At 41.3% G+C, this 26,785-nt stretch overlaps 1 protein-coding gene across 1 annotated transcript in view; it reads right to left on the reverse strand.

Moving 5' to 3' along the window:
* Positions 1 to 3,610: 3,610 nt before the first annotated feature.
* The window catches only part of kcnh1b (potassium voltage-gated channel, subfamily H (eag-related), member 1b), a 57,254-nt gene continuing 34,079 nt past the window's right edge, over positions 3,611 to 26,785 (reverse strand). Inside the window, exons 8-11 of the mRNA XM_056240002.1 lie at positions 23,165 to 23,364; positions 22,600 to 22,852; positions 18,401 to 18,597; positions 3,611 to 5,142 (exon numbers count right to left, since the gene is read on the reverse strand). Of these exons, the coding sequence (XP_056095977.1) occupies positions 4,297 to 5,142; positions 18,401 to 18,597; positions 22,600 to 22,852; positions 23,165 to 23,364 (1,496 nt within the window). The 3' untranslated portion in view covers positions 3,611 to 4,296. The remainder of the gene's footprint in view (positions 5,143 to 18,400; positions 18,598 to 22,599; positions 22,853 to 23,164; positions 23,365 to 26,785) is intronic.

Consider the following 26,785-nt stretch of genomic DNA (forward strand, 5'->3'; position numbering starts at 1 on the left):
GACTGACCATATGCAATGCAAAGTATAAAATGCTTTAATATAAACATTTGACACATTTTAATAAACAGTTGCTTTTCTTGTCATTTTATGAGATTGATTTATATCGATTATAAATAGGCAGGACATAATAAAAACATTTAAAATTAAGTACGATTCTTTTAATTTATATTTCTTTTTGATAATAAAAATGAGATCGAACATCTGTGTCATGACCTGATAAAAGTGATTTCACATGAAAGACATTTAAAAACATTAAAAAATTGAACATTAAAAAAACATTCAAATAATTTTTTAAGACATTAAAGAATACACATTTGTGCACAGACAAAGTGAAAACACAGCAACAAACAAAAGATGCTAATACTATTCTTTTAAAGTTTTCATATATGCTACATTCATGTTATTCTCTCTTATGTATCTGTATTTGCTGTAATGCATGGACCGTACATAACAACTTTTGCTGCAATAAACATCTGAATAAAACATAAGTAGGCTTTTTATTAATCATATGTTGCACAACATAAATTTTAAATTGCAAAATGGCTTTCACACTTTCCATTTACTTCCATCATCCTTCAATAATCAAGTATTTCCATTAATTTAGTCTTTAAAATTCGATCTTGCAAAAAAGAATATACAGCATTTGTTTACAACTAACGTAAACGTTAAACAACTATTATCTCAAACTTTTGCAATGACCTTTTTCTGATAATCTTTAGACTTAAATCCGACATTAAAAAAAAGAAAGTACAATCAGTCAGTCCCGTCAAGTCTTTCAGTTTCACAGTGTGTACACTGATTCATCCTGCTTACAAAATAGACAATGAATCAAACATTAAAGTTGTGCAGTGCAAATATCGGCAAAAACGTTCAAGAGATAAACATTCAACGTTTTGGACAAGCTATGATATACCACTGTCCTACACTTTCTTGGAAATGACATCTACAAAACAAAAAAGACTTAACACTTTTAAAAGGGGAATAGGTTTTTGGCAAGAATGCTAAATGAACACTACTGTACCTTATTTCATGCTTCATTTCATCTTATATAACTGGAATATTCCTCATGTATAAACCTAAACAGTTATCAGTATTGCTTATCCACCATCTAATTTTTTGGCTTCATGCATCTGTTAAAAATGACACATAATACACTTTTTGATATTCCCAAGTTTAGCATAACATTTCCCTTAACTATTTCCTTTGGCTCTTTTATTTTAGATTTAAAGTTAAAAGTCAAAAACAAACTCGTCATCCTCCAAGAATTCACAGACAGTGGAATTTTGGTTATTTTGCATTTGTCGCTATTGCTATATTGCATGTTGTCACATTAACAGGCACAAATCATTTTATCACATAAACAGGCAACATAGTATTTTATAGTAAAAAAAAAAAAATAGTAGAAAAACTTATATTCAGCATAGAGTCCCAAACATACAATTACCAGGTGCATGATTTTTAGTAAGACTTTTAAAATGTGGACTCAACGGTATCTTCAAGATGGTACAATTTTACTAATTATTGTAAAAGCAAAGGCCCGATCCATAAAACAAGAGCTCATCATTCATGATTCATGAAATAAATCAGTCACATTTAATTGAATGCAATAATTCTACTCCAAAATTTGGTTTTACACAGAAATTCATTCTGCTCTTGTTCATAAATGGGCCCATTGTGTAAATCATTATAATCAGTTTTGTATTTTTCTTGATTGACTGACAAATTATGTATGATGTAAATTACGCATAATTTGACAGATGCGAGAATAAGACAGACAGCAGTTGTACATTTCACAGATACAAATAATGATTTGGATGACCATACAAAAATGCCATACACAAAAGTTGACAACTGATTTTATAGTGACATACAATATTCCGTTATATGTAAGATTCATATCCATATATTAATGTGTTGATTTTCAAGTTGAAGTGTGTTATTCTTGTTCCAACAAACAGAAGCAAAAGTAATGAGCCATAGTGGCGTTACACCATATGATTGCTGCCCACTAGATTATGGCTCAGACAGAAGAAGAAAGTATTTTAACATCGAAAAAATTACACTCTTTATGTTTAAAGGTGAAGTATGTAGATTCATCAACGCCAGTGACACCTAGCAGAATTTCAAAAATAAAGCATTTCTTCCCCGTTTGTGTGTTGCGCCTCCTCCAATTCATTACAAATACAGCCTGCTTTCAATTAAAGGTCCAACATATTAGGAATACTTTTAGCTGCTACAGTAGCCACACCCCAAACTCTCAGTCTGCTACAGTAGCCACACCCCAAACTCTCAGTCTGCTACAGTAGCCACACCCCAAACTCTCAGTCTGCTACAGTAGCCACTCCCCAAACTCTCAGCCTGCTACAGTAGCCACTCCCCAAACTCTCAGCCTTCTACAGTAGCCACACCCCAAACTCTCAGTCTGCTACAGTAGCCACACCCAAAACTCTCAGTCTGCTACAGTAGCCACACCCCAAATTCTCAGTCTGCTACAGTAGCCACTCCCCAAACTCTCAGCCTGCTACAGTAGCCACTCCCCAAACTCTCAGCCTTCTACAGTAGCCACACCCCAAACTCTCAGCCTTCTACAGTAGCCGCACCCCAAACTCTCAGTCTGCTACAGTAGCCACACCCCAAACTCTCAGTCTGCTACAGTAGCCACACCCCAAACTCTCAGTCTGCTACAGTAGCCACACCCCAAACTCTCAGCCTTCTACAGTAGCCACACCCCAAACTCTCAGTCTGCTACAGTAGCCACACCCCAAACTCTCAGTCTGCTACAGTAGCCACACCCAAACTCTCAGTCTGCTACAGTAGCCACACCCCAAACTCTCAGTCTGCTACAGTAGCCACACCCCAAACTCTCAGCCTTCTACAGTAGCCACACCCCAAACTCTCAGTCTGCTACAGTAGCCACACCCCAAACTCTCAGTCTGCTACAGTAGCCACACCCCAAACTCTCAGTCTGCTACAGTAGCCACACCCCAAACTCTCAGTCTGCTACAGTAGCCACACCCCAAACTCTCAGTCTGCTACAGTAGCCACACCCCAAACTCTCAGTCTGCTACAGTAGCCACACCCCAAACTCTCAGCCTGCTACAGTAGCCACACCCCAAACTCTCAATCTGCTACAGTAGCCACACCCCAAACTCTCAGTCTGCTACAGTAGCCACACCTCAAACTCTCAGTCTGCTACAGTAGCCACACCCCAAACTCTCAGCCTGCTACAGTAGCCACACCCCAAACTCTCAGCCTGCTACAGTAGCCACTCCCCAAACTCTCAGTCTGCTACAGTAGCCACACCCCAAACTCTCAGTCTGCTACAGTAGCCACACCCCAAACTCTCAGTCTGCTACAGTAGCCACACCCCAAACTCTCAGTCTGCTACAGTAGCCACACCCCAAACTCTCAGCCTGCTACAGTAGCCACACCCCAAACTCTCAATCTGCTACAGTAGCCACTCCCCAAACTCTCAGTCTGCTACAGTAGCCACACCCCAAACTCTCAGCCTGCTACAGTAGCCACACCCCAAACTCTCAGTCTGCTACAGTAGCCACACCCACAACTCTCAGTCTGCTACAGTAGCCACACCCCAAACTCTCAGTCTGCTACAGTAGCCACACCCACAACTCTCAGTCTGCTACAGTAGCCACTCCCCAAACTCTCAGCCTGCTACAGTAGCCACACCCCAAACTCTCAGTCTGCTACAGTAGCCACTCCCCAAACTCTCAGTCTGCTACAGTAGCCACTCCCCAAACTCTCAGTCTGCTACAGTAGCCACTCCCCAAACTCTCAGCCTGCTACAGTAGCCACTCCCCAAACTCTCAGTCTGCTACAGTAGCCACACCCCAAACTCTCAGCCTGCTACAGTAGCCACTCCCCAAACTCTCAGTCTGCTACAGTAGCCACACCCCAAACTCTCAGTCTGCTACAGTAGCCACACCCCAAACTCTCAGTCTGCTACAGTAGCCACACCCACAACTCTCAGCTTTAATAAAAAATATCCTAATTTGTGTTCCGAACATGAACAAAAGTCTTACGGGGTTGGAACAACATGAGGGTTAGTAATTACTGACAGAATTTTCATTTTTTGGGGTGAACTAACCCTTTAAATGTTTACACTTTTTGGAAACCCATGAATGGTATTCTAATAGCAGTCAGTACAATAAACTGGGTTAAGAGAATGTATTTTAGCATAACAAATCTTACATACTTCACCTTTAAAGTAAAATACTAATTGAGGTCAGTTTGGCTTTGACTAAAACAGGATCAAACCGTCTTCAGACATGAAACACATTAGGAGAACATATCATCCCTTTCTGAATCTGGAGAGTCCGGCCTTGATATGTCAAACAAGTTCGAAGTTCCTGAGGTCTTTCTGTCTTTGAGAAGTCGGAGCATCTCTGCGAGCTGTGCTTCGAGTGCGCTCATTCTGCCGCTGAGGGAGCCGATGTCTCCTCGCAGCTCCTGCTTCAGCTCCGTAAAACAGGCCTGAAGACTCTGTTCGGGAATGGAGTGGAACGCTCGTTTCCCCTCAGGCTGAATGGGGCTCCGTTCCTGAGGGGTTTGAGCGCTACCGTCACCCATATTGTCGAGTCGCAGGTCACTCTTGGTGATGCCGCTGTCGCACGAGTCCGTCTTCTTGAGAGAAAGTTCATTTTGAGACTTAGTCCTGTCTGGTAGCATCTCCATGGACTCAGCTTTGGACACAGGACACCAGGCGAGATCAGACTTGGCTGTGGCTTCTTTAAACCGACCCCACCCTTTGCTTTTGGGTGGTTCTGCGGACTTATTTCTTGTATAGTTTCCATTAGAGGCCACAGGAGCGTAAAGTTTTGCTCGACATGAAGAGGATGATGAGGCGGGGGAAGACGTAACCGGAGTGGCTGGACTTTCAGTGACCGTGATGACGCTGGTTGGTGACTTGATCTCGAGCACCATGGTCTCCGCTCTACCTTTCTCGAGATCCGGTTCTCCTTGACTTGCTTGCTCCGCCGCCAGACGGGCCTCTCTCTGCTGGCGGAACCGCTGGAAGAGACGCCGCACAGGGTGATCTGGAGGTAGATTCAGAGGGGCTTCATTCTTCCTTCGCAGCATCTCCTCTTCCTCCCGTTTGACGTCACTTATTTTACGGAAAACGATCTACATGATTCAAACAAGAGAGTACATGTATACATAAGAATGAACACAGTTTATTAGTAAGGGACAATGTACATCCAGTCGGTTGTTATGAGTACCCGACACGAAGCGGAGGGGTCTTGCGTTAGCCTGAAGGGGTTTATTCTGAGATAACAACCGGCTGAATGTACACCATCCTGCTTTTTACACAGCTACTTGCCACGTAAGTAAATAATTAGACACAAAATATTGATCTGAGTCTAAATATTTTATTTAGGTCTTTAAACGCAAAGCTTTCGCGGAGTGAGAAGTTGCTAACGCGGCAATTCAAACTAGACGAACATTTAAGGGACACAGCATACAGTCATACCACTTATTACACAGAATCTCGCAACATAAATAATTATGGGGATAAGAGATATTGATTTCAGATTAAACGGTTTTTAAAATCGTACCTGTTTGTTATCCTATAATCCAACAGTGTACAATTTTTTTTTTCCACAAAATGGCAGCAGAGTGTTTGTGTGAAACAAGAGAGAGCGAGGCCACGATACTGGATGGCATAATTAAATAACTTTACACAAAATATTGATTCAACTGAGTTTTATTATTTTATTAGCTCACCAAAAGCAAAACTTCCACGAAGAAAAACCTTTATTAGAAAGTGTATATATTATATTATCAGCGTTTTTTATCGAGGAATTTGTGAAGAGTGCTTAATGTGAAGAACAGACCAAAATTTAAGTCGTTACTTATTAAAAAAAACATACATCGTGGCAATTCAGACACATTCAAACTGACTCTCAAGTAAGATGATGATGTCCAACATCATCTGATGACGATCATGACGTGATGCGTTTCAATGTGTTGATTGAAACATAAAGGACAATAAAAATTAGCAATGCATCATTGAGCCAGAAATGTTCACAGCCCCTGGTCACTGTGTGCTTTCATTGCATCTATCTGGACTCTTGACGCTTGAGCACCTCGAACGATGAGAAGCGAGTCACATGGTTCATTTTAAAGTGTTTGCTAGAAGGGTTAGTCACTGCTATTTTTAGCTTCATGGTTTTTCAAAATAAAGCATTTCATTTCTGAACTGCCTCAATACGTACAACAACCAGCACAATAAAATGTTGCCAGATTCACATGCATCTGTGTTGGATAAAACTAAATGCAACTTAATACCATTGTGCATTGTGCAGAAATATTGCCACAAGTAAGTTTTTTCCAGCCTGGATTGGAAAAATCAGTCACTGGTAGAACATCTACTATAGTATAATGAAAAATCTGTGATTTTGTCATGTCTGTTTAGGTTTTGTTTTAGGTTTGTGATTCCCTGTTCATCTTTAGTCCATGTGCAATCTTCTCATTGGTTTATTGTCTGGTTATCTTGATGTCAGTTCTGTTTTTTCATTGGTTCATGTTAATCAGTTCCACTTTGTCATTGGTTGTTGTTGTCGTGTGTTTCCCCTTGTCCTTGTATTTAAGCCCTCATGTTAGCCATGTTCACTTGTGTGTATTTTGTGTATCCTGCTGTTGGTGAGTTTGTAAAGTCTGGGCAGGTTCTATATTATCAAGTTCTCATGTCCATGCCATGTTCTAGTTTTGTTATTCTGTTTATTAGCGATGGGAGAAACTAAGCTTTTCAAAGCTTCGAATCAATTGAACCAATTGCTTGGTCAAAACTGTGTAAATGCAACAAAAACTCAGGCCAAACATGCTTAAAAACAGCTTCTACAAACCCATTGCAAATGTTTTATTAAAAGTATAATCTATCAGATGCAATTAACTAATCATCTAATACCATTAAATATTAAGTGTCTTTAATACAGAGACTACTAACTACTATTATTCCTTTTAATTATACAAATGCCTCATTAAAACGTCTACAAATGTATAAAACTCACCAGAGATCAGGAAATAAACACTTAGACACTTCATACAAATCGAAATGGACACTTGTTCAATGGTTCACCGCTGGGGGGCGATCTCAGTTAAATCTGCATGATTCATGGGTTCAGATCAGAGATCATCGAAAGAAAGAGAAATTTCTAAACGTTTGAAATCATGTGACTTTGGCAGTTTGAAACCTGCTTCAAACCACTGATTCAAAACAAAAGATTTATAAAGGTTTCGAAGCTTCATGAAGCAGTGTTTCGAAAGCTCCCATCACTGTTTGTAATGCTGCCCGAATCATGCACTGTTCCTTCGTTGGCCAGAGGAGACCTGGCCCCCCCGACTGAGTCTGGTTTCTCCCAAGGTTTTTTTCTCCATTCTGTCACCTGATGGAGTTTTGGTTCCTTGCCACTGTGGCCTTGGCTTTTGGCTTGCTTAGTTGGGGACATTTAATATTCAATAATATTATTGATCTGCCATACTTAAGGTGGACGTTGACGCAATTTCTTTTAGAAACAAACTTTGTTATATTGTTTTCATGTTATCACTGTGAAGCGCTTTGATACAATCTGTATTGTAAAAAGCGCTATATAAATAAAGGTGACTTGACTTGACTTGACTTGACTGTTTATCAATAAAACTGAACTTTCGGTTCAGCTCGGCTTGCCTTCAGTGGAAGTCCGTTGCAGATTTATATGTTGCTGGGAATGTTTAAAATGGCTTGTTGATCTTATCATGATGTCTATGGTTGAATCTTACAAAACTCAAGGTCACATTTTCACCCCAGAACCAACTAAAAAAAGGCAGGTACTAACTGCCCAATGGGAACCACCCAGATCTTGGGGGTCTTGTTTAACAAGAATGTTGTTCCGGGACCAACACAAGATGCTGATCCAGAATCATGTCTTACTTGGCGAAACCTCTATGTCCTCCTTCAAATACGGAGGGTATCACATCTCAGTCTACAACCAAGACACATTTATCTGGGTCTGCAATGTGCCTTCAGCTTTTAAAAGAGATGCTAATGTTCCAAGTCAACATGAAAGTGGGCGAGGACTATAATACCCGGCAGATATTTCATGCTGTGGTCATACCAAATGGTGGACAACAGCTTTCCATACCCTGGGAGAATGATCTCACGTGATTTTACTTAATTATGAATGAACCTGGAGGCGGAATGAAAGCAAGATCCCTGTATTATTGCTATCTTCTAATAACTGTTAACTCATTAATGTGATGTGATAAGATTCATGAGATGTCCTTGTACGGCACTAGTTTACAATTAATAGTATTCCTCCGTTATTTCCACATCCGATTATTATTTGATTATTCCCTGCTTCTAATGTAGTTGATTTTGACAATTAGGGGAGAAGACTATTAAGGTATTAAGTGTTTTAAAGCAGCTTTACAGTGATAACAGGAAAATAATGCAGCAAAGATTGTTTTGGCTGTAAACCAGATCTGGAAGAAAGTTATTGTCCAGTTTAAGTAAGTTTTTGATGGATTCATTTCCGTGGTAAAGATCACTAGTTATTAACTTAGGGGCCGCTACATGACACCGTTTTAACTGAAAACAGAAATCTTTCAATGCGTTTACACGTCAACGGCGTTTGGTGGCCTGAGAACGCAAAGTTTGAAATAGGTTTCAAAGTGCAAGTTTTTGAAACGGGTTTTAAAAGCAATACCATCATCATCTCTGTGTAAACTTCTAAAACGTGAATCTGTGAGAACGGCGACGGCAACGGCATGCATATGCGTATTACGCGTTTAGTCCGTGAGCATTTCTTTAGAAAGTGACATTGACAATTACTTGTCTGGCATGCATAATAAAGCGTTTTTAGTCGTTTAGTTGGAGATTTAATGGTACTACATTTAAATGTAAAACAGATGAAAATTAAGCACAAGGTGTAAACTTTTTTCGCTAACCTAATTACAAGCAATATGTTCATGCATGCGGAAGCTGTCCTAATGTGTTAATGATGTTGGTTCATTAATTCATTCCTGTGCACAGACTGACTCGGCAAGACTTTGCTTTCTTACCCGGTCACATGGATCTGCTTCCTGATGAAGCCATTTAGATGCATTGTAAAGTGCAAAAATAAATGGATTTTCTCTCAGGTCAGACGGATGACAGTGAGATGTGCGGTGGGAGCACTGGACCGCAGGCGGACAATATTCACAAGTGTCATTTTTCTGCATTTGTCCTGTCAAAGCTGAAGATAATGCGTTTTGGAGGTTAGAGAGGTTCATAGTTTATTGCCCAAGTCTGAAAACAACAATGAACATGCTTTTCCTAATGTAGAGCCAGCTGTGGAGAATTACTCTAGTTTGAAATAAAATGAAAAAAAATGCTGCATTGCCAAGTCAAATACTCGTCACTATACAGAAGCCAAAAGTGCCCTTTAGCATCTGTTTATTAACACGTTGGTTTCACTTAGAAACGTTTAACATCAACAAGAACAGAATGATCTTTATTATCCTAAAGCTATTTTCTTAAAATATATGTATACTTTTGCTGGCTAAAATATGTCCACGTTTGTGTTTATTTGTAGAGAACAAATAATATAGTGTGTGCATTATTTTAAAAACACATTTCCATCTTCATTTACTCACTCCAATGAAGGAGAATAGTGACAATTTACTGCTCGTGATGATCAATAGAGTCACAGGACTATGTCTGTTATTAGCATAGAGGTGAGAGGAAACAACTGCATGTCTCAAAGAGGAATTACTCCAACGACTCAGAAATCACTGTTCAGCTCTGAAGTGACATCCAAGTCAGTTATTGAGTTTTTTCTTATGTAATTAAATAGTTATAATTTCCAAATTAAATCATTCACTACTACAACAAAACTCTGTTGTAATAAAAGGTATTTGGATACTCTGCATAACATGCCAATATTCTGTGTTTGCTGATGCAATGCAGATAATCAATGAACCAGAAGTAATTTATTACCTATTATCCACATGTAGCCTCACAAGGTCATGTGATAACAATATAGGATACTGCATGTAATTTATCATGAAATAATGTCTATGGTTTCATTTAGAAAACAGTGTAAACTGCACGGAAATAAGCTAGTTTTCCTTTCTGAACTAATGTCTATATTTGACTGATTCAAAATGATCACTTGTGAGTTTGTGAGTCTTGTGAGCAATTCATTAAAAAAAGCTGAGGATCATTTGTTCCTGAATCAGACTACACTGATCACGCTGAATGTATGTGCATGCAGCAAGTAAAGAGAACGCTATAAATATGAAATAGGAACTCCATGTTGCAGCTAAATAATGAAGGAAATACTGCTGACGACTGTCTCTTTGACCTTTATGTGACGAAGGTGAAGTAAATTGCTGGACATATACTCATTAAGTGTCATTTATCATAAAACGACATGCTAGAGACAGATTCCAAAACTTGCCTAACAACAGGATCATTTCACAAGGTGAACATGCGTCTGTGATATAATATTTCACAAGCAGCCACTCGCATGGACAGTTTCAATAACATCATTCAGCACTTTCTCGTGGGCAAACAAGAGACTAGATACTTTCCCCAGGGTTGGATGTGACCTAAATCAACGGTATGAGGACTTCTGAGAGCAATGTATCACGAAGAAATAAAGACCCTGTTGTCCAGCTGTAAGGTATGATTATCATATACAGAAAATCCCACTTGTAGCGCAGACCCCGCTAGAGATCGATGATACAAGAGATACAGACAGTGTAAACGAAGTAAAATGAGTCTGTGGGAGATAGAACCGAAATACCAGTGAAGATCGTGAGAGTCTGGCTGCTTAAACAAATGCAGAAATAAAAGGAAATATGTTATGAAAAGGATAAAGAAGAAATGGGAAATCAGTATAGTGTAGCTTGAGGGAAGATGAAATGCAAGAGAGATTTGTCTGGATTAGCACACAGTTTGATAAGCAGCTGTCGGTCAACACCAGCATCCAGCGCACAGATCTGTGTGTCACTGAAGGAGACAGATCTGTCCATCCCAGAACACAATCAATACCACTGACCGGTGACGGAGAGCTTCACTGTCACTGTCAGGATGCTGTGGTATTAAAGGTTATAATTCACCCTAATGGAAAATTCTGTCATTACATACTGACAACCGGTGATTTTTTAAGACTATTCACGCTGTCCCCCCACCCCATACAATACAGTTTAGAGATTGTTTTCTAAGATGATCTGAAACTACATAGCAGACAGACAGATAGATCAGTCAAGTCACCTTCATTTATATAGTGCTTTTTACAATAGAGATTGTATCAAAGCAGCTTCACAGTGAAAAATACTGCAAAAAAAATAAATCGTTTGTGCTGTACAGCAGATCTAGAAGAAAGTCATTGTCCAGCTTAAATAAGTTTTTCATCGATTCACTTTAGATGATAGATAGATAGATAGATAGATAGATAGATAGATAGATAGATAGATAGATAGATAGATAGATAGATAGATAGATAGATAGATAGATAGATAGATAGATAGATAGATGGCATCTACGCTAATGTTAGTCTTTCTGCTTATTCCGAGGTTTACTGAAGTCAGCCGGATCCAGGCCGTATCCAGATCAGATGGAGGACCTGCGCCAAGACACGACCACAACGCATCCCTAAAGTGTCAGCAGAGATTGTGTCATCTAGACTCTCCCCTGTAAGGCCTCATCGACACGACAGCCATCGGCACTGATCCTCAACACACTCGTCTCCATACCGGCGTGACTCCGATCTTTAACCAGATGAACTGGATAATATTCTGATTGTTCCAAACCAATCCTCCACCTGACCTGTAATGCTCCTGAATCATAATCACACACTGTATGTTCGTTGGCCAGAGGAGAACTGAGCGACTGAGTCTGGTTTCTCCTGAGGTTTATTTCTCCATTCTGTCACTGATGGAGTTTTGGTTTCTTGCCACTTTATCGCCTTCGGCTTTTGGCTTTTGTCTTGCTTAGTTGTGGACACTTTATATTCAAGAGTGGCTATATATAAATAAATGAACTAAATTAATAACTTTTTTACAACAGAAATGAACCATCACTTAACTTACTTAAGCTGGACTGTGACGCTATTTTCTTCTGGAAACAAACTTTGTTGCATTATTTTCCTGTTATCTCTGTAAAGCTGCTTTGAAATACTCTGTATTGTAAAAAGCGCTATATAAATAAAGGTGACAGACAGACAGACAGACAGATAGACGGATAGATGGATAGACAGATAGATGGATAGATGGATAGATAGATATAGTAACACTGTGGTGTACTCAGGAACAGGCTGAAGATTGGAAGGAGCAGGCGGACAGACAGATGATGACGACCAGGGAGGAGCAGGAGGTAGCATACATGGTGGAGAAGACGAGAGGAGTGGCCAGGTGGATGCGACCAAGAGCTCAGCCATGCCTGTAGTCCAAGGCAGAGTCGACGGCGGGATGAGCGGAGGTGGAGCCTGAGGGAGGGCGGAGCTTGCCGAAGTCGAAGGGGTGGAGTGCCGGAGAGCAGCGGACGGCCCGCAAGTCCGCAGTGGAGGCGTGGCGATGTCCGACCCAGGTGGAGCTGACGGTCCAAGGACCCGGTGAGGCCGAATGGCTGATGGTCAACGCCGGAGTCGAGGGGGGAAGGAGCGCAGGCACAGGAGCCGGGTCGACGGGTCGAGGTGGGACAGAGCGCAGCGAGGCTGGAGGCGGAGCCACGGGCTCATCACACACAGGAGGAGTAGGCTCCCAGCAGGTCCACACTGTAACCACGCCACTAAGAGGAGGATGAGGTGACACAGAGGGGCTGGGTGAGGATAACAGGACTGATGAAGAAGATTCAGATTCAGATGAGTTCAAGGGACACAGGGAATTAGACTCTCCACACTCAAATAAAATGTGCATCAGGTCCAGCCGGTGCTCGCTCTCAGTGGCGAGAGGATGAGGATTCCCACGGCGATGGCCGTGTTCGCCGGCTCACACCCCTGGTCAGACTATCCGTCGTGCTTCAACTCCAGGGCGATGGTGTGCTCTGCCCTCCCATTCTTGGGCACAGGCTCAATCGTCAACCAGTCTGAGGGGGGCTCAGGCGTCGTCGATTGGGGTGGTGATGGGCTGGGCTTTGGGTCTGGCCGGGTTCTGGATCGGGGCTGTACGCTCTCCAGACACCTCACAACGGCTTCTTCCCAACTCAGTCTGGTGGTGGCTGGAGGGTAGATGGGGTTGTGGAAGTTCGCAACGATCCAGAACAGGGTATTTAGGGTCTTGTCGTCGAGCTGGCTGGTAAGTGCAAGACGACAGAAGGTCGCAGTGAAACTCAAAGGGTCGGTGCTCTCCTGAGCCACTGAAATAAACTGAGCTCTTATATCCATTTTGGAGGTCCGGTCATCTGTAACGCTGTGGTGTACTCAGGAACAGGCTGAAGACTCAGAAGATGAAATCCAAACAACACTTTAATAGTAACACATTACGGTGACCGGACAAGGAGTGCAGGAGAAGGAACAGCTTAAGTAGTGAACATAACGAGGATAATTAATAAACACAGCTGACGCACATGAACTAATAATGAAGGTAACCAAGGAGACGGATGAGTAGGGTGATGATGAAGATACTTCTGTATCAGGTTTCTATTTTCTGTTCTTCAAGGTCAGTTTGACATTGAGTTCCTCTAATTCAGCTCTTGACTCTACATGGCCATTTTCTGACCGTTACTAAATTGAACGGCGACTTTGATCAGGGCCATCTAATCTTTACCTCTATCTCTCTCTCTTCATCCTGCACTCACACACAGAGCAGAGCCACACTTAAGATTTACCGTAAGCTGGATCTGATCAGGCTGTACCTGGATAATACAGAAGATACACAGAGCAGCTTACGAGACTATCTCACCTGGACAAAGAAGGCCATTACTCTGATGATAGCCTTGCAATCACTGCAACATGAACACAGGCCATGATTGCTTCGGTTTCATAAGCTGAGTAAACCGAGAGCCTTTCATAAATCACATCCACAGTATAATGTCAGACTAGAGAACAACCAATCATTCTAGTGGAGTCATTTGTGTTTAGTATAATGCAAGGGGGCTGGGTTCAAATCCTGATCTAATACAATGTTTTATGAAGAACTGTAAATGCAAATTGCATATGAACTCGACTTTCCCCGTTCATAGGTATGGACAACAGCAGAATTGACAATTACACTTTATTTCGATCAATAATCAATAATATTGTTGAATATTAAAATAAAGCCAAGGCAACAGTGGCAAGAAACCAAAACTCCATCAGTGATAGAATGGAGAAAAAATCCTTGGGAGACCCCAGGAGAGTCATGTATTTAAAAAACTAGTTGGGAGTGTTTTTATCACAGCTTGTAAATGTTTTAAATGAATGTATATTTGTATGTCTTTCAGGAGATTTATTATGGTATAACACATTTATTTTTTGCCATTTTGGGAGGAGTAAAATCTATATAAAAAAACGTATATTTAAGTAAATGATAACTGAATTTTCATTTCTGTGTGAACCATCCCTTTAAAAATAGAACATTTGCCTGTCCCTACCGCCTCACGAGTAATGGAGTGCTATAGGGATTGTGCCTGTGAGAGGGTGTAGATCTTCCCGCTCAGTTGGCTTCATAATCACTTCACTGTAAAAAGTGCTTACACAGAGAAACGAGACATGAATTTAAACGAAGCCGTGTGCAGTCCGGCTCCACGTTGACACAATGTAGCTGACAAATTCTAAGACAAAAGCAGCATTCAGCTGCACCAGCGATGATATTACAGTTTTTCTTGATTGTTTAAACACTATAACCAGGCTTTTGAACTAAAATTTCAAAACCATAATGCCATTTATCAAAAAGCACACCCTTTTCACTAAACTATAAACACTATTCCCCCGTTTTGACACATAAGTCAGATTTGTTGAACTGTCACTGCAAATCTCAACACACAAATCCCTTCATTTCTCATTGCCTACGCCATGTTGTCATTTAGAAAGCAGGAGCGTTCAATATTGCTCACTCAAGTCAGCACAGCTTCAGCTCAGTTAGCACACAATTACCCAGGTGAAAACACCAAGAGTCAAAACTTAACACACATCAGTCAGAAACATCAATAGATAGATAAAAGGGCCAGAGTCAGTTTATTGAGTTTTGGAACAATGGATCCACAGAGAAATGAAGCAAATGGTCGAGGAGGAGGAGAACGTGGAGGAGGATGAGGAGGAGGATGAGGAGGAAGAGAAGGAGGAGAAGAAGGAGGAGTGGTAAGAGGAGGGGCAAGAGGAGGGAAAGGGGAAGGGCAAGAGGAGGGGAAGGGGAAGGGGAAGGGGAAGAGGAGGGGAAGGGGAAGGGGGAGGGGAAGGGGAAGGGGAAGGGGAAGGGAAGGGGAAGGGGGAGAGGAAGGGGAAGAGGAAGGGGAAGGGGGAGAGGAAGGGCAAGAGGAGGGGAAGGGGAAGAGGAAGAGGAAGGGGGAGAGGAAGGGCAAGAGGAGGGGAAGGGGAAGAGGAAGGGGAAGAGGAAGGGGGAGAGGAAGGGCAAGAGGAGGGGAAGGGGGAGAGGAAGGGCAAGAGGAGGGGAAGGGGAAGGGGGAGGGGAAGGGGGAAGGGGGAGAGGAAGGGCAAGAGGAGGGGAAGGGGGAAGGGGGAGAGGAAAGGGTAAGGGGGAGAGGAAGGGCAAGAGGAGGGGAAGGGGGAAGGGGGAGAGGAAAGGGGAAGGGGGAAGGGGGAAGGGGGAGAGGAAGGGGAAGGGGGAGAGGAAGGGCAAGAGGAGGGGAAGGGGAAGGGGGAGGGGAAGGGGGAGAGGAAGGGGAAGGGGAAGGGGGAGAGGAAGGGCAAGAGGAGGGGAAGGGGAAAGGAAGGGGAAGGGAAAGGGGAAAGAGGAAGGGGAAGGGGAAGGGGAAGAGGAAGGGGAAGGGGGAGAGGAGGGGGAGGGGAAGGGGGAGAGGAAGGGGAAGGGGGAGAGGAAGGGGAAGGGGGAGAGGAAGGGCAAGAGGAGGGGAAGGGGAAGGGGGAGGGGGAGGGGGAGGGGAAGGGGAAGGGGGAGGGGGAGGGGGAGAGGAAGGGGAAGGGGAAGGGGGAGAGGAAGGGCAAGAGGAGGGGAAGGGGAAAGGAAGGGGAAGGGAAAGAGGAAGGGGAAGGGAAAGAGGAAGGGGAAGGGGAAGAGGAAGGGGAAGGGGGAGAGGAAGGGCAAGAGGAGGGGAAGTGGGAGAGGAAGGGGGAAGGGGAAGGGGGAGAGGAAGGGCAAGAGGAGGGGAAGGGGGAGGGGAAGGGGAAGGGGAGAGGAAGGGCAAGAGGAGGGGAAGGGGAAGGGGAATGGGAAGAGGAAGAGGAGGGGAAGGGGGAAGGGGGAAGGGGGAGAGGAGGGGAAGGGGAAGAGGAGGGGAAGGGGACAAGAAATTCAAGCCAATTTAGTTGACCATGTCCTTGTCCATGGTATGACTATGAGGGAGGCTGGGCAACGAGTAAGGCCAAATTTGAGTCGCTTCACCGTCGGATCATCAGAACCTTCAGGGAGGTGTGGCGGCAAACACATTTCTATCACTGAATAAGAGACAAACATTTCCAATTGTCTTTGATGAGGTTTATGTTCTTGCAAGAAAAGGTTAGCAGTCGTATAGTCACACAGATCGGCTGCAGAGTGTGACAATGAAGGAAGGGCATACTTCCTCCTTTATAGTCTTGACTCCCAGAATGTTATCTTTCTAGGCCAACGTGAAACATTCTCAGACTTGTTCATCATATTGTGTCCTTGAGTGGAGGCCCTCCTGTCACGACCAACACTCTTTACCATTCCAATACAATTACATATTTGAATAAGGTTTGTGTTTGCTTTTTTACTGTCATATGATGCTCACACACATCTTACATAAGTAAATATAAAACAATTTGATGAAAAAACAAAAATAACGACTTTATTCAACTATTCATTTTCTTCTATGTGGGCCTTAGAGTGAGTTTGAGTAGTGTAACAGCGCAGCGCTACGTCAGAACGTAGGCTCGATATTGGCTGACGCTGGTCATGAGTGTGATGCTGGCCAATAGTGAACCTACGTTCTATTTCAATTACAATAGAAGCCTATGTAGGAGTGATCCAGCTCTCAGATTTCATAAAAAATATCTTAATTTGTGTTCCGAAGATGAACGAAAGTCTTACGGGGTTGGAACAACATGAGGGAAAGTAATTACTGACAGAATTTTCATTTTTGGCTGAACTATCCCTTTAAGACATAACTGGCGATGTTTACAAGGATGCTCGCCAATGTGAAAGAGCTCAATTCAGTATTTGCACGCTGTCTAAGATGCAGATTTCTGGACATTCGCTTCAGATGTTTACAGACAGAAAACTTCCCACACTGTGAGTAACGAATTGAGCTCCCTATCGCGTCTTCATGCGATTAAATATTTAAATTGGCAAGGACTCAACTAAAAAAAAAAAAAAAAAAAGATTTCCACATCAAAGAACGTGGAGCCTCAGAGCACACCTATACCTATTATGTATTCTAGGACCAATGGTAGTTCAAATGTGTTTAACAGCTGGAGCCAACTTTTTCCGAGAAGTTTGAGTTGGCAAGCTGTTTCAAACTCCCGATATTAACTTTGTTTGGGCCTGATTTTGATCAAAATGATGTCACACATGTCCATTCTTTGATTTTGGTTGAAATATATCAGGATCTATTTAGATGTACTACATCTGGCACGTTAGCTTTGTTATGTGACCTTATTTCAGTCATTTAGAAGTCCAAAAATGTGGGTAAATTGGACACATTGTGAAATGAAAGCTTCTCATTTGGGCGGTTGAAGAAAAGTATTTTGATGCTGCTGTATAATTGGTCTCTTAAAGATGGAAAGTCATTGCTTGTGTTGTGGGAACACCACATACATTATGGTGTATTTACCATTCTTTTTACCGAGTTTTATGTGTGAAAGCAGCTAGTGACTCCAGTAACTGGAGTTTAATAAAGTACCAATTATACCGCAAAGGTGACACAGAAGCGGTTCTGAAGTGGCATTTACTGTAGGAGTCTTTCACGGACTAATTAAAGCTGCTTAGAGGTGGCATAAAGGCATTTACACAACAATTAAAACTATACTTTGATGCAAGGGGCTGAGGTGGTTCAGAATAGGCATAATTTTGTCTGACTTAAATGCAGCATTGCATCTTTACACTGAATTTTGAGCAGCCTTAACTCTGTTACTAAGGAGTTTGTCAGTTAATGAACCACTCAGTGTGTTAAATAATGGTGACATCCAAAATGAGTAGGTTGGGAAACTGCTTTAACAAGAGAATTCTCGTCATATTCATTTGGAACTTTGGGAAACTAATTTGGAACTTTGGGAAACTCATTTGTAACGTTAGGGAACTCATTTGGAACTTTTTAATTTTCATGTGAAGTGGTCTAGGCACTCACCCTTTTCCTCAGGTTGTAGGTTAACACCAGATTGCGTGAGAAGTGGCCCGCGAAGGCTGCGTAGAATTCCAGAACCTTCTGTAAGGCATCCCGCTTGATGATGTGAAGATCGCAGTAGGTCAGTGCACGAACGTTGGCACAAGCCTGAGCTAAATTCACCTCTTTCCAGAACACATCCCCGAACACATCTCCCTTTCCTGAGAGAAAAAAAAGAGAGGGGGACATTGAAAAATGAATTCCATTTGGCTTTCTAATAGTTTCAGGGGAATGTCCCGGATTCGTGTATGTAGGTGCACTTTTTCATGGATCACAGGAAACTCAATATGCACTTCAGGATAAAACTGGTCAGGTTGAGAATGTCATTTCAGGGGAACATTAAAAAAAGTCATGCATATAAATAAGATCCACTGTATAGTAAAACAGTAAAGCTATGGTCACATTTACCATTGTGAATTTACACACATACCAGTACATTTTAGCAGACAAAAAACATGCAGATTTTGCAATGGGTTGAAGTAACGTAAATTTGCTGTATTGAACAACAGAAAGCTGCTTAGTTTGAAAATGACTTCTTTGTGAGTTGTGCTTCATATATCGCTACACTTATGATGATAGACAGTGGACTTTTTTGCCCATAAACTTTTGCCTGAAATGTTGCTAACGTGACCACTGATTAACATCATGTTTACACTTGTAGCGACCACCAGTGCCACACCATGTCGGATATCATTTAACGACGACAGTGGGGCTTCAACAGCGGGTTGGCGCGTATGGTTGGGTTGCGGAGAGATTGTGGCATTAGAGATTGTGGTTAGGTCACATCAAATGAACTATGAGGAAGGAGCAACCTCAGCAGCAGGAGGGATCTCAAGCACAATAGAAAGAAAGAAACGCTGATGTACAGGTAAGTAAGCTGGGCTGAGTTGAGTGGGGGACGGAGGGGGGTGACTCTGGGACGCCAGAGTCACTGTCGAGCCCTCTTGAGGTGTCGTGGGCTAGTCGACGAAACACTGAGGACGGAAGGTGCCCACTTGAAGACCCCAGAGATGTCCCCTACTTGGCTCAATCCAGACGGAGGTCGTGCTGATCCGCTGGGGAGACCGCACTGTGGTTGATCCCCGGAGCCAGCCTCGCAGCCGTTGTGTGTGCTGACGTGCCAGGAAATACACCAGACAGAAGGAGATTCACATCACCATATGGAAGGAAGCGTAAATGGATGGACGCATAGGTTACTGTAAAGCTACGTCTTAGTTGGTGCTTATCTTGGCGAAAGCCGAGTGCAAATCAGCATGAAGTTTTAACATCTACTCTTGTGTAATGGAAATCATTATTCCAAAAAGGGAATGCCCAATTTGTTTCCAAATGTGTAAGACTTATTTGAGAAATGTCTCAGTGTTTTTGGTGGAAGTCAATGGGCTACAATGCTTTCTTCAAAAGTGTTCCATAGAAGAAACATTTTTTTAGAACATCAATAGATTGCTCGATATCTGTAGCTCAAATGTATTTTTATTTTGTTATATCCTATTCCAGAACAAGCAACCCGATTCATTTTGGACAAGGCTTCCACTGTGCTTTCATACAAAATGTACATTCTTTAACTCTTTAAAACACATTCACACTGCGCTTCACGCTGAAGCAGATCTCATCCCCACAGACACCTCTGCTTTGTTTCTAACCCTGCAATGACAGATTTACACCTCCAGTGAAATGACACCCTCTGCTAGAGACCTGCTGTCCCGCACGGGCTGCAGTGCAAATATTTATCTCAGCGTAATACTGGACACCAGATCTTTCTTTGCTGTGCAGAGAGGGTCTCATGCTGCCTTAAGCTTATCAGAGGCATTTGGTAAGACAAGCATCGCTATTATTATTGCTTATGCTTGACCTTATTTAATCTTCCTAACCCATTCAAAAACTGACACAAACAATGCCTTTTGCATTCCTGGGTCAGTTTTGACCCGGTATAATGTGAGCTTTTAAAAACAGTCATAACTTAATTTTTTAAGCTAAAACCATGTTGTATCTTATCTATAACTTCTCATCAATTAATTAATGTGCTGAAATTTAAGTCACACTTCATATTACGGGTCTTTAACTACTATGTATTCACATAAATAGTATTGTTAGTACAATGTATTATTGTGTTGTTTTATTGCAAAACACTTGTGCTGTTATTAAGGTGTTATTAAGGTAAGGATAGGTTTGATGGTATGGGTTGATTCAAGGGTGGGTTAAGGGGTTAAATACTTCTCTTTTTGTCAAATTTAAACTAGGTAGTCTGTGAACTTTTGCTCAGGTGTAATTTGCAAAGATTTTCACCCGCTGCTTGATAACAAATGGACAAATTATTTATATATTTTGTCTGGTATGATTGCAATTCCAAGAAAGACAAGCTCATTGCTGATTTCACCGATCCTTTCAGACTACACTTACACAGGCACAATCAGCCTAGACATGAGCTTAACTGAAACTCATGAAGCAGAACCCAAGAGAGATATTCACCTGGAAGCAGTAAACTGAGCACTTTTAGAGGTAGCGAGACCACTTCAGCCATCTGACAGAGCAGTCCTGGCTCAAGTACAGCTAAATAATACACTTAACCAACATGAACAGGACTAGAGAGAAGGCAAAATCATTTGAATATTCAAAGATTCATTTAAATAGTGCGCATATTACAACTTAAAATTTGGTATTCCAGAAAAAATCGCACACATCACACTTGTTTCCTATTGTGGAACTGAAAAGGGAAATGTTCATCTCATCTGAAAAGGACTTCAGGGATATCCAGATTTTGAGATATCATTAAAACAATGGAACCGTATCGGTAACACTTTACTTGAAGGGGTGTACATAAGACTGACATGACATGAAACAGTCTTGACTAGTTGGTTAGTTTCTCCAACAGTGCATTGTACTATGGTAGTTAATCAGCGAGTTACATTGTTGTACGATTAACGCGCACCAGATTGGATCTTGTTGCATGCATGTAAACAGCAAAACATTTGTTGGATAAGATTTTGTGTTGCCAGCAATTTGGACCACTGTTCCAATATATATCTGACATCTAGACCCCGTTTACAAAAAATTAAGATCGGTAAAGTGTTAAGATTAAACAGGGTCCAAAATATTTCTGTGATCCCATCTACAACTAAACATTCTTATCTGAAAGTGGTTACACTGGGGGGGAAAATGGTAACCTAAAAATCTAAATCTAGCCAAAAACATCACACAACATAACTGAATAGACCTAAACACATTAAGTTATACCAAAATATATAAATACATTTTATTGGTTAAATCGGGTAGAAATAGCTCTTTAAGCTAACTATTGTAAGTTACAACTTCTTAGAAATGTTACTTGCATTTCAACATTTTGGTAGAAATGTTGAAATTACTTGCATTTGACCTTTCACATAGTCACAATCTGGGGTGCGTTTCTCAAAAGCATCGTTAGCTAACTATGGTTGCAAGTTCTGTCATTATCAGCATAGTTCAACGAGTCGCTGTTTACCGAAAACATAGTTCCAACGAACATTCGCAAACAGCAATGCAGAGTTGTGTGGTTGGAACGACAGATCTCGACCTGTGGTCACAAGCAGAGTTTCTTGTTTGCATCTTGAGTAAAATAAGCAAGCTGACATTCAGTACAATCTATATATTTTATTTACAATACATACAAATGTCATTTACGTCTTTTAGTTTGTCAAGAGATTTAAAGCGTCGTTTTTGTATGTGCGCATGTGCGAACGTGCTCTAGTGCGTAAGAACGAGCCTATCATTGAGTCTGGAAATAAAGCGAAATAACTGAGAAAAATGAGAAATAGTCCTCAGATGCCATGTTCGTAATTTATAGCAAAACATCTAGCATTAAATAGATCTCAAACGGATTCATTAAAAGTAGTTATTACTCCACCACTTGCGTGACGTCATAAACCAACGTGGTTGAACAACCAATTTGCGACAGTACGGTTTTGGGAAACAGTCGTGACTAGCTAGTTTATTTCTTCAACTTTCTATATTAGTTAGGCAGTGAGTTACAGCGTTGTATGGGAAACTCACCCCAGTTTGATTTAGTTAGGAACCGTATGAAACAGAGGAATGAAACAGTGCTAATCAACACAACACTGACCAAAATGGGCATGAAACATTTGGAAAACAGAATGAATCTGTTTACTTTGGGTGAGAAATATTATACTCGCCCAAAATAGCAACGACTTCATCGTCCTGGATGACCTCCAGAGACCCTGACACCACAAAGCAGAGGCTGTCGACGCTTTCGCCGGCGTGGTAGATGAGGTCGCCCGGGGCGCAGTGGATGGTCTGAAACTCCATGGCAAGGGCTCGCAGACAGCCGTCGCTAGCCAGACGGAAAGCCGGGTGTTCTTTGAACACCTTCCGGTTGAGATGAACGCAGATGTCTGCTCGCATGTCTTTGGGGCAAATCTGCAACACCTGCAGAGAAAAACAATCCAATACACATCTTTTGCTTCGAGATCCCACACATGAACATTAGCGTTACGCTAAAACAAAAACTGGAGGTTGTCCAAGCCTTTCACTAATAATTCATGAGATTTTGAGAAGCTGTTCAAAGCCTTGCGTAACACGTAAGTTAGACTGTGATCTTAAACATTAGAGGGCCATTATTCACACATGCTACGGATGTTATGGCAAAGATAGAACAAATGACTTTAAAAATGAATGAAGAAAATAAGCTCCCTGGATATAGATCGAGATCTTCTGTCTGCGAGACTCTGTGCCAAGTACCTTATCAGTGTCAATTCCTCTGGACATGGACCATGTGGAGACAATATAGTCCATGACCCTCTCACTGAGGCCCTTGGGAACCTGGTAGAGCTTCAGGAAGTCTCTCACGCTGTTCAACATCTCGTGGTAGCGGTTGGTGTTGGCATACATTTGCTGGAAGATGGTGGTTACATTACCAAAGATGGTGGCATAGAGGAGAGCTGAAAGAAAGAGACACTGGGTTAACCTGACTCTGAAGTAAAAACAGAACTGAACAAAGAGAGAGCTACAAATAAAGTGGTTTGGTAGGTGCTCTTTAGTTTGAGTAGTTTGACTCATTTTTAGGTTTCATTTGCAAACAGTTCAATTGGAGTTTACGTCTGTGTCTCAAAATCTATTGAGTACAGTTGGTTATCGGCTTTTTACATTACCACACAAAAATTGGTCCCACTTTATATCAAGTGTCATATGTGATAACATTTAAATTAGTCATTTGATATAATGCATTTATGGTGTACATAGGCCTACGTGTTAAATTGTATCTAAAAAATAAGTGCATGCAATTACAGCCGTAACCAACCCCTAAACCCTGTATACCACCAAACCTGTCCTAATCCTAATCCTACCATTCTACAAAGATCATTTTATTTCAGATCTTTATTATATACAGCTGATCATTTAAATGTGCTATTCAAAAGCTGAACTGAATATAAGAGTTAAATAACCCACAGTTCATCAGTAAATCACTGAACAATCATTCAGATTATCTCTCATACATTGAACAACAGTTTTAAATTGCAAAAACATTGAACAATTTAAAACCGTACAATCATATAATAAACAAATAACTCATTTACATACTCAAACATCTTACTCAGATGTAGATGTGGTGACACAATAGGATTCTGCTGCAGACACAAAAGTGTGCAAGTGTACAGGTGTGACCTGACATGATCATCTTCGGTTTAGTCTTGTTTAGTTTCTAGTCTTGGGTTTCACTGTCACTGTTGCCTTAGTTCTGGTCACTCATTAGTTGCCTGATTAGTGTCACACCTGTTCCCTGGTCTGTTAATTATTCTCCCTGTGTACTCAAGCCTTCAGTTTTCCTCTGTTGTGTTAATCGTTATGTGGGCTTTTTTATGTTGTATTGCTTCATCTCTGCACATTTCCCTAAATTGCAAGATAACCCTGAATAGCACCATGTTATAAAACATGTCAATTTTTAGAGGTCGGACTAAAGACAGTTGAAAGTTGTACAAGAAGCTACATAAAGTTCCTGGCGTAAATTTGTAAGGAGCTTGTTCATCTAATCCAGTCAATCATGATCCATGGAGTATATTACCAGCGTCTTAGCTTACCATCTTCAGAGCAGACCAATTGAAGAGCAAACTTATAACCATGGACAGCAAACCAAATCTGTTTACCTATATCATGCCGTATGATTATATGGTCAAGCAAACTCATGAATCTGTGTTAAAGAGAGGTTGAAGTGACCTTCTTACCCCTAAAATTGAAGCAAAAATCAAAGGTCAGGTGCACACGCAAGTTATTCAATATAACACTGTCCATCTTTTCCCACTGAGCTCGGCCTACTGAACAGCTCTTTTGCCATCAAATGAACGCCCAAGACATTTCAGACTGAAGGCTGTAATTGTCCTATCGGTAAGCCCCTCCCCTCGAAGGCAGATGAGCCAATGGCAGTTGAGTATCAGTTGCACAGGGAACTCAGACATCTTTAGGTTTCAGCGCCATAGAGAAACATGGGAAGATCCGAAGCTCTCATCGGTTTTGATGGTGTTTATGCTGGAAAAAATGGTAGAACGATGTGCCTGGGGAACTTGTAGCACTGATTCCAGGTATCCGGAGAGGATGGGCAATGGAATTTGTTTTATTCCATTCCCTAAACCCAAACCAGACAGAGCAAAGTGTCTGCTTTGGATTAAGCTGTGTATTAATCCAATGATGTTGGCGGAGTAACTTGTTTCCCTAAGGATTCAACCCCAATCCCAATGAAGACGAAAACTTTCATTTTCTGGTTCTCACACTCTGATTAAGTAACAATTAAAGTTAGTGAGTCCATGCTAACATACAAGCCTTCAGCTAACTGTTCACACGTCATGAACAGACTGGCCTACAATTCAGTGCCTCTCCATATTAAACTGGTTAAATGTAAATTCATTTTTTATTAAAAACTTTCCCTGCGGTCCATGAACAGTGTTGATCCTGGATGTTGTTCATCTGCGATTGTGACGGCCGTAACATGAGGCTTCTGCTTCTTGCATTGTGATCTGTAAACAATTGCTTCCAAATTAATCTTGTTACCCACCATATTTATTTTCAAATCTTTTATATATCCCTCCACGGCATATTTAAATCCCACATGAATGCTTCTCGACGAAAGGTTGTCCTTCTGTGTCCAAAATCGATCAAAAACATCTTGAGTCAAGGTTTCACACTGACGGCTGTCATTGAATGACAGTTAACAACTCCGTTTGTTTGTCCGAGATAGCAACAGTAACTAAGGGGGGCGGGGCTTACCGATAGGTAAATTATGATGTGCAAACTGAAGTGTGTTCTCTTGTGGAGTGTGTTATATCCAGAATGCCAATTAACCCTCTGGGGACCAAAAACGCACCCATGGGTTTTGGCAGATTTTTTCACATAGCAGAAAAATAGACTTAAACTACTCCATCATTTCTGGTCATACAGAGTTAAGACATATTAAAAAATAAACTGTTAAATGTCTACTTTTTTATGTGCCCACCTACAATCGATATAAAATATTGCGCTTTTGTAAAATAAAGAAAATAAACAGGGTGTGCGTTCTGCCTCTCCATGTTCGTGAACTTTTTTTCTGGAGCACGTCTCTAAACTTAAACAAAACTCAGCGAATACTATTCACCCAGACATGAGCAATATATGTTTATGATCATTCAAGTTTGTACTTTTAAATGATCTAATTTAAAACTAAAATAAATATTCTCTGTTTATGTAATCTATATAAAAAGAGAGAGGTGTCAGCCGTTCTTATTACTGTTCTCGCATCTCATTATTCCGCTAATGTGACACGCCCACGGAGAGCGCGCGCTATTCAAACGCTAATGATCTGAAGCAACACATTGAGACGTGTAAACGCCCACATAAACTCGGTAAACACACTATATTTAGTCAGATTAATGTACTGTCGTCTTGCGCGGCTGTGAGGAATAATCCTGGGACATTTACCTACCTGGTTTATTTTCACTTCGAGGACCGAGCTGAGCAGTAAGTGTTTTGTTCTAATCGCGATATATAATAAGGTTAGTGTCTGTAAATGCAAAAATAGCCTACTGTTTAAATTTGAATCATGTTTCTGTGTGTGTGTGTGTGTGTGTGTGTGTGTGTGTGTGACTAGTTTTGGATAGATTATAAAGTTTTAACTCTAAAATAGACATCAAATAAGCTTTTGTTAGCAGTTTCTGCTCATATGTTAAATATATAGTATGTTTTGTCAATAAACTAATCAACTAAGATGTTATAGGCTAGTGTTTGTTCCAATACAATCTATATAAAAATAATGAATCATTAACTTTAAAATATATATGATAAAATGTATATGTCCTACTAAGACAGTTATGGAAAAAGACAATTTTCTTTTCAAGA

This window comes from Rhinichthys klamathensis, unplaced genomic scaffold, assembly GCF_029890125.1.
Source record: "Rhinichthys klamathensis goyatoka isolate OS25496 unplaced genomic scaffold, OSU_Roscu_1.1 h1tg000578l_1, whole genome shotgun sequence".
Taxonomy (NCBI): domain Eukaryota; kingdom Metazoa; phylum Chordata; class Actinopteri; order Cypriniformes; family Leuciscidae; genus Rhinichthys; species Rhinichthys klamathensis.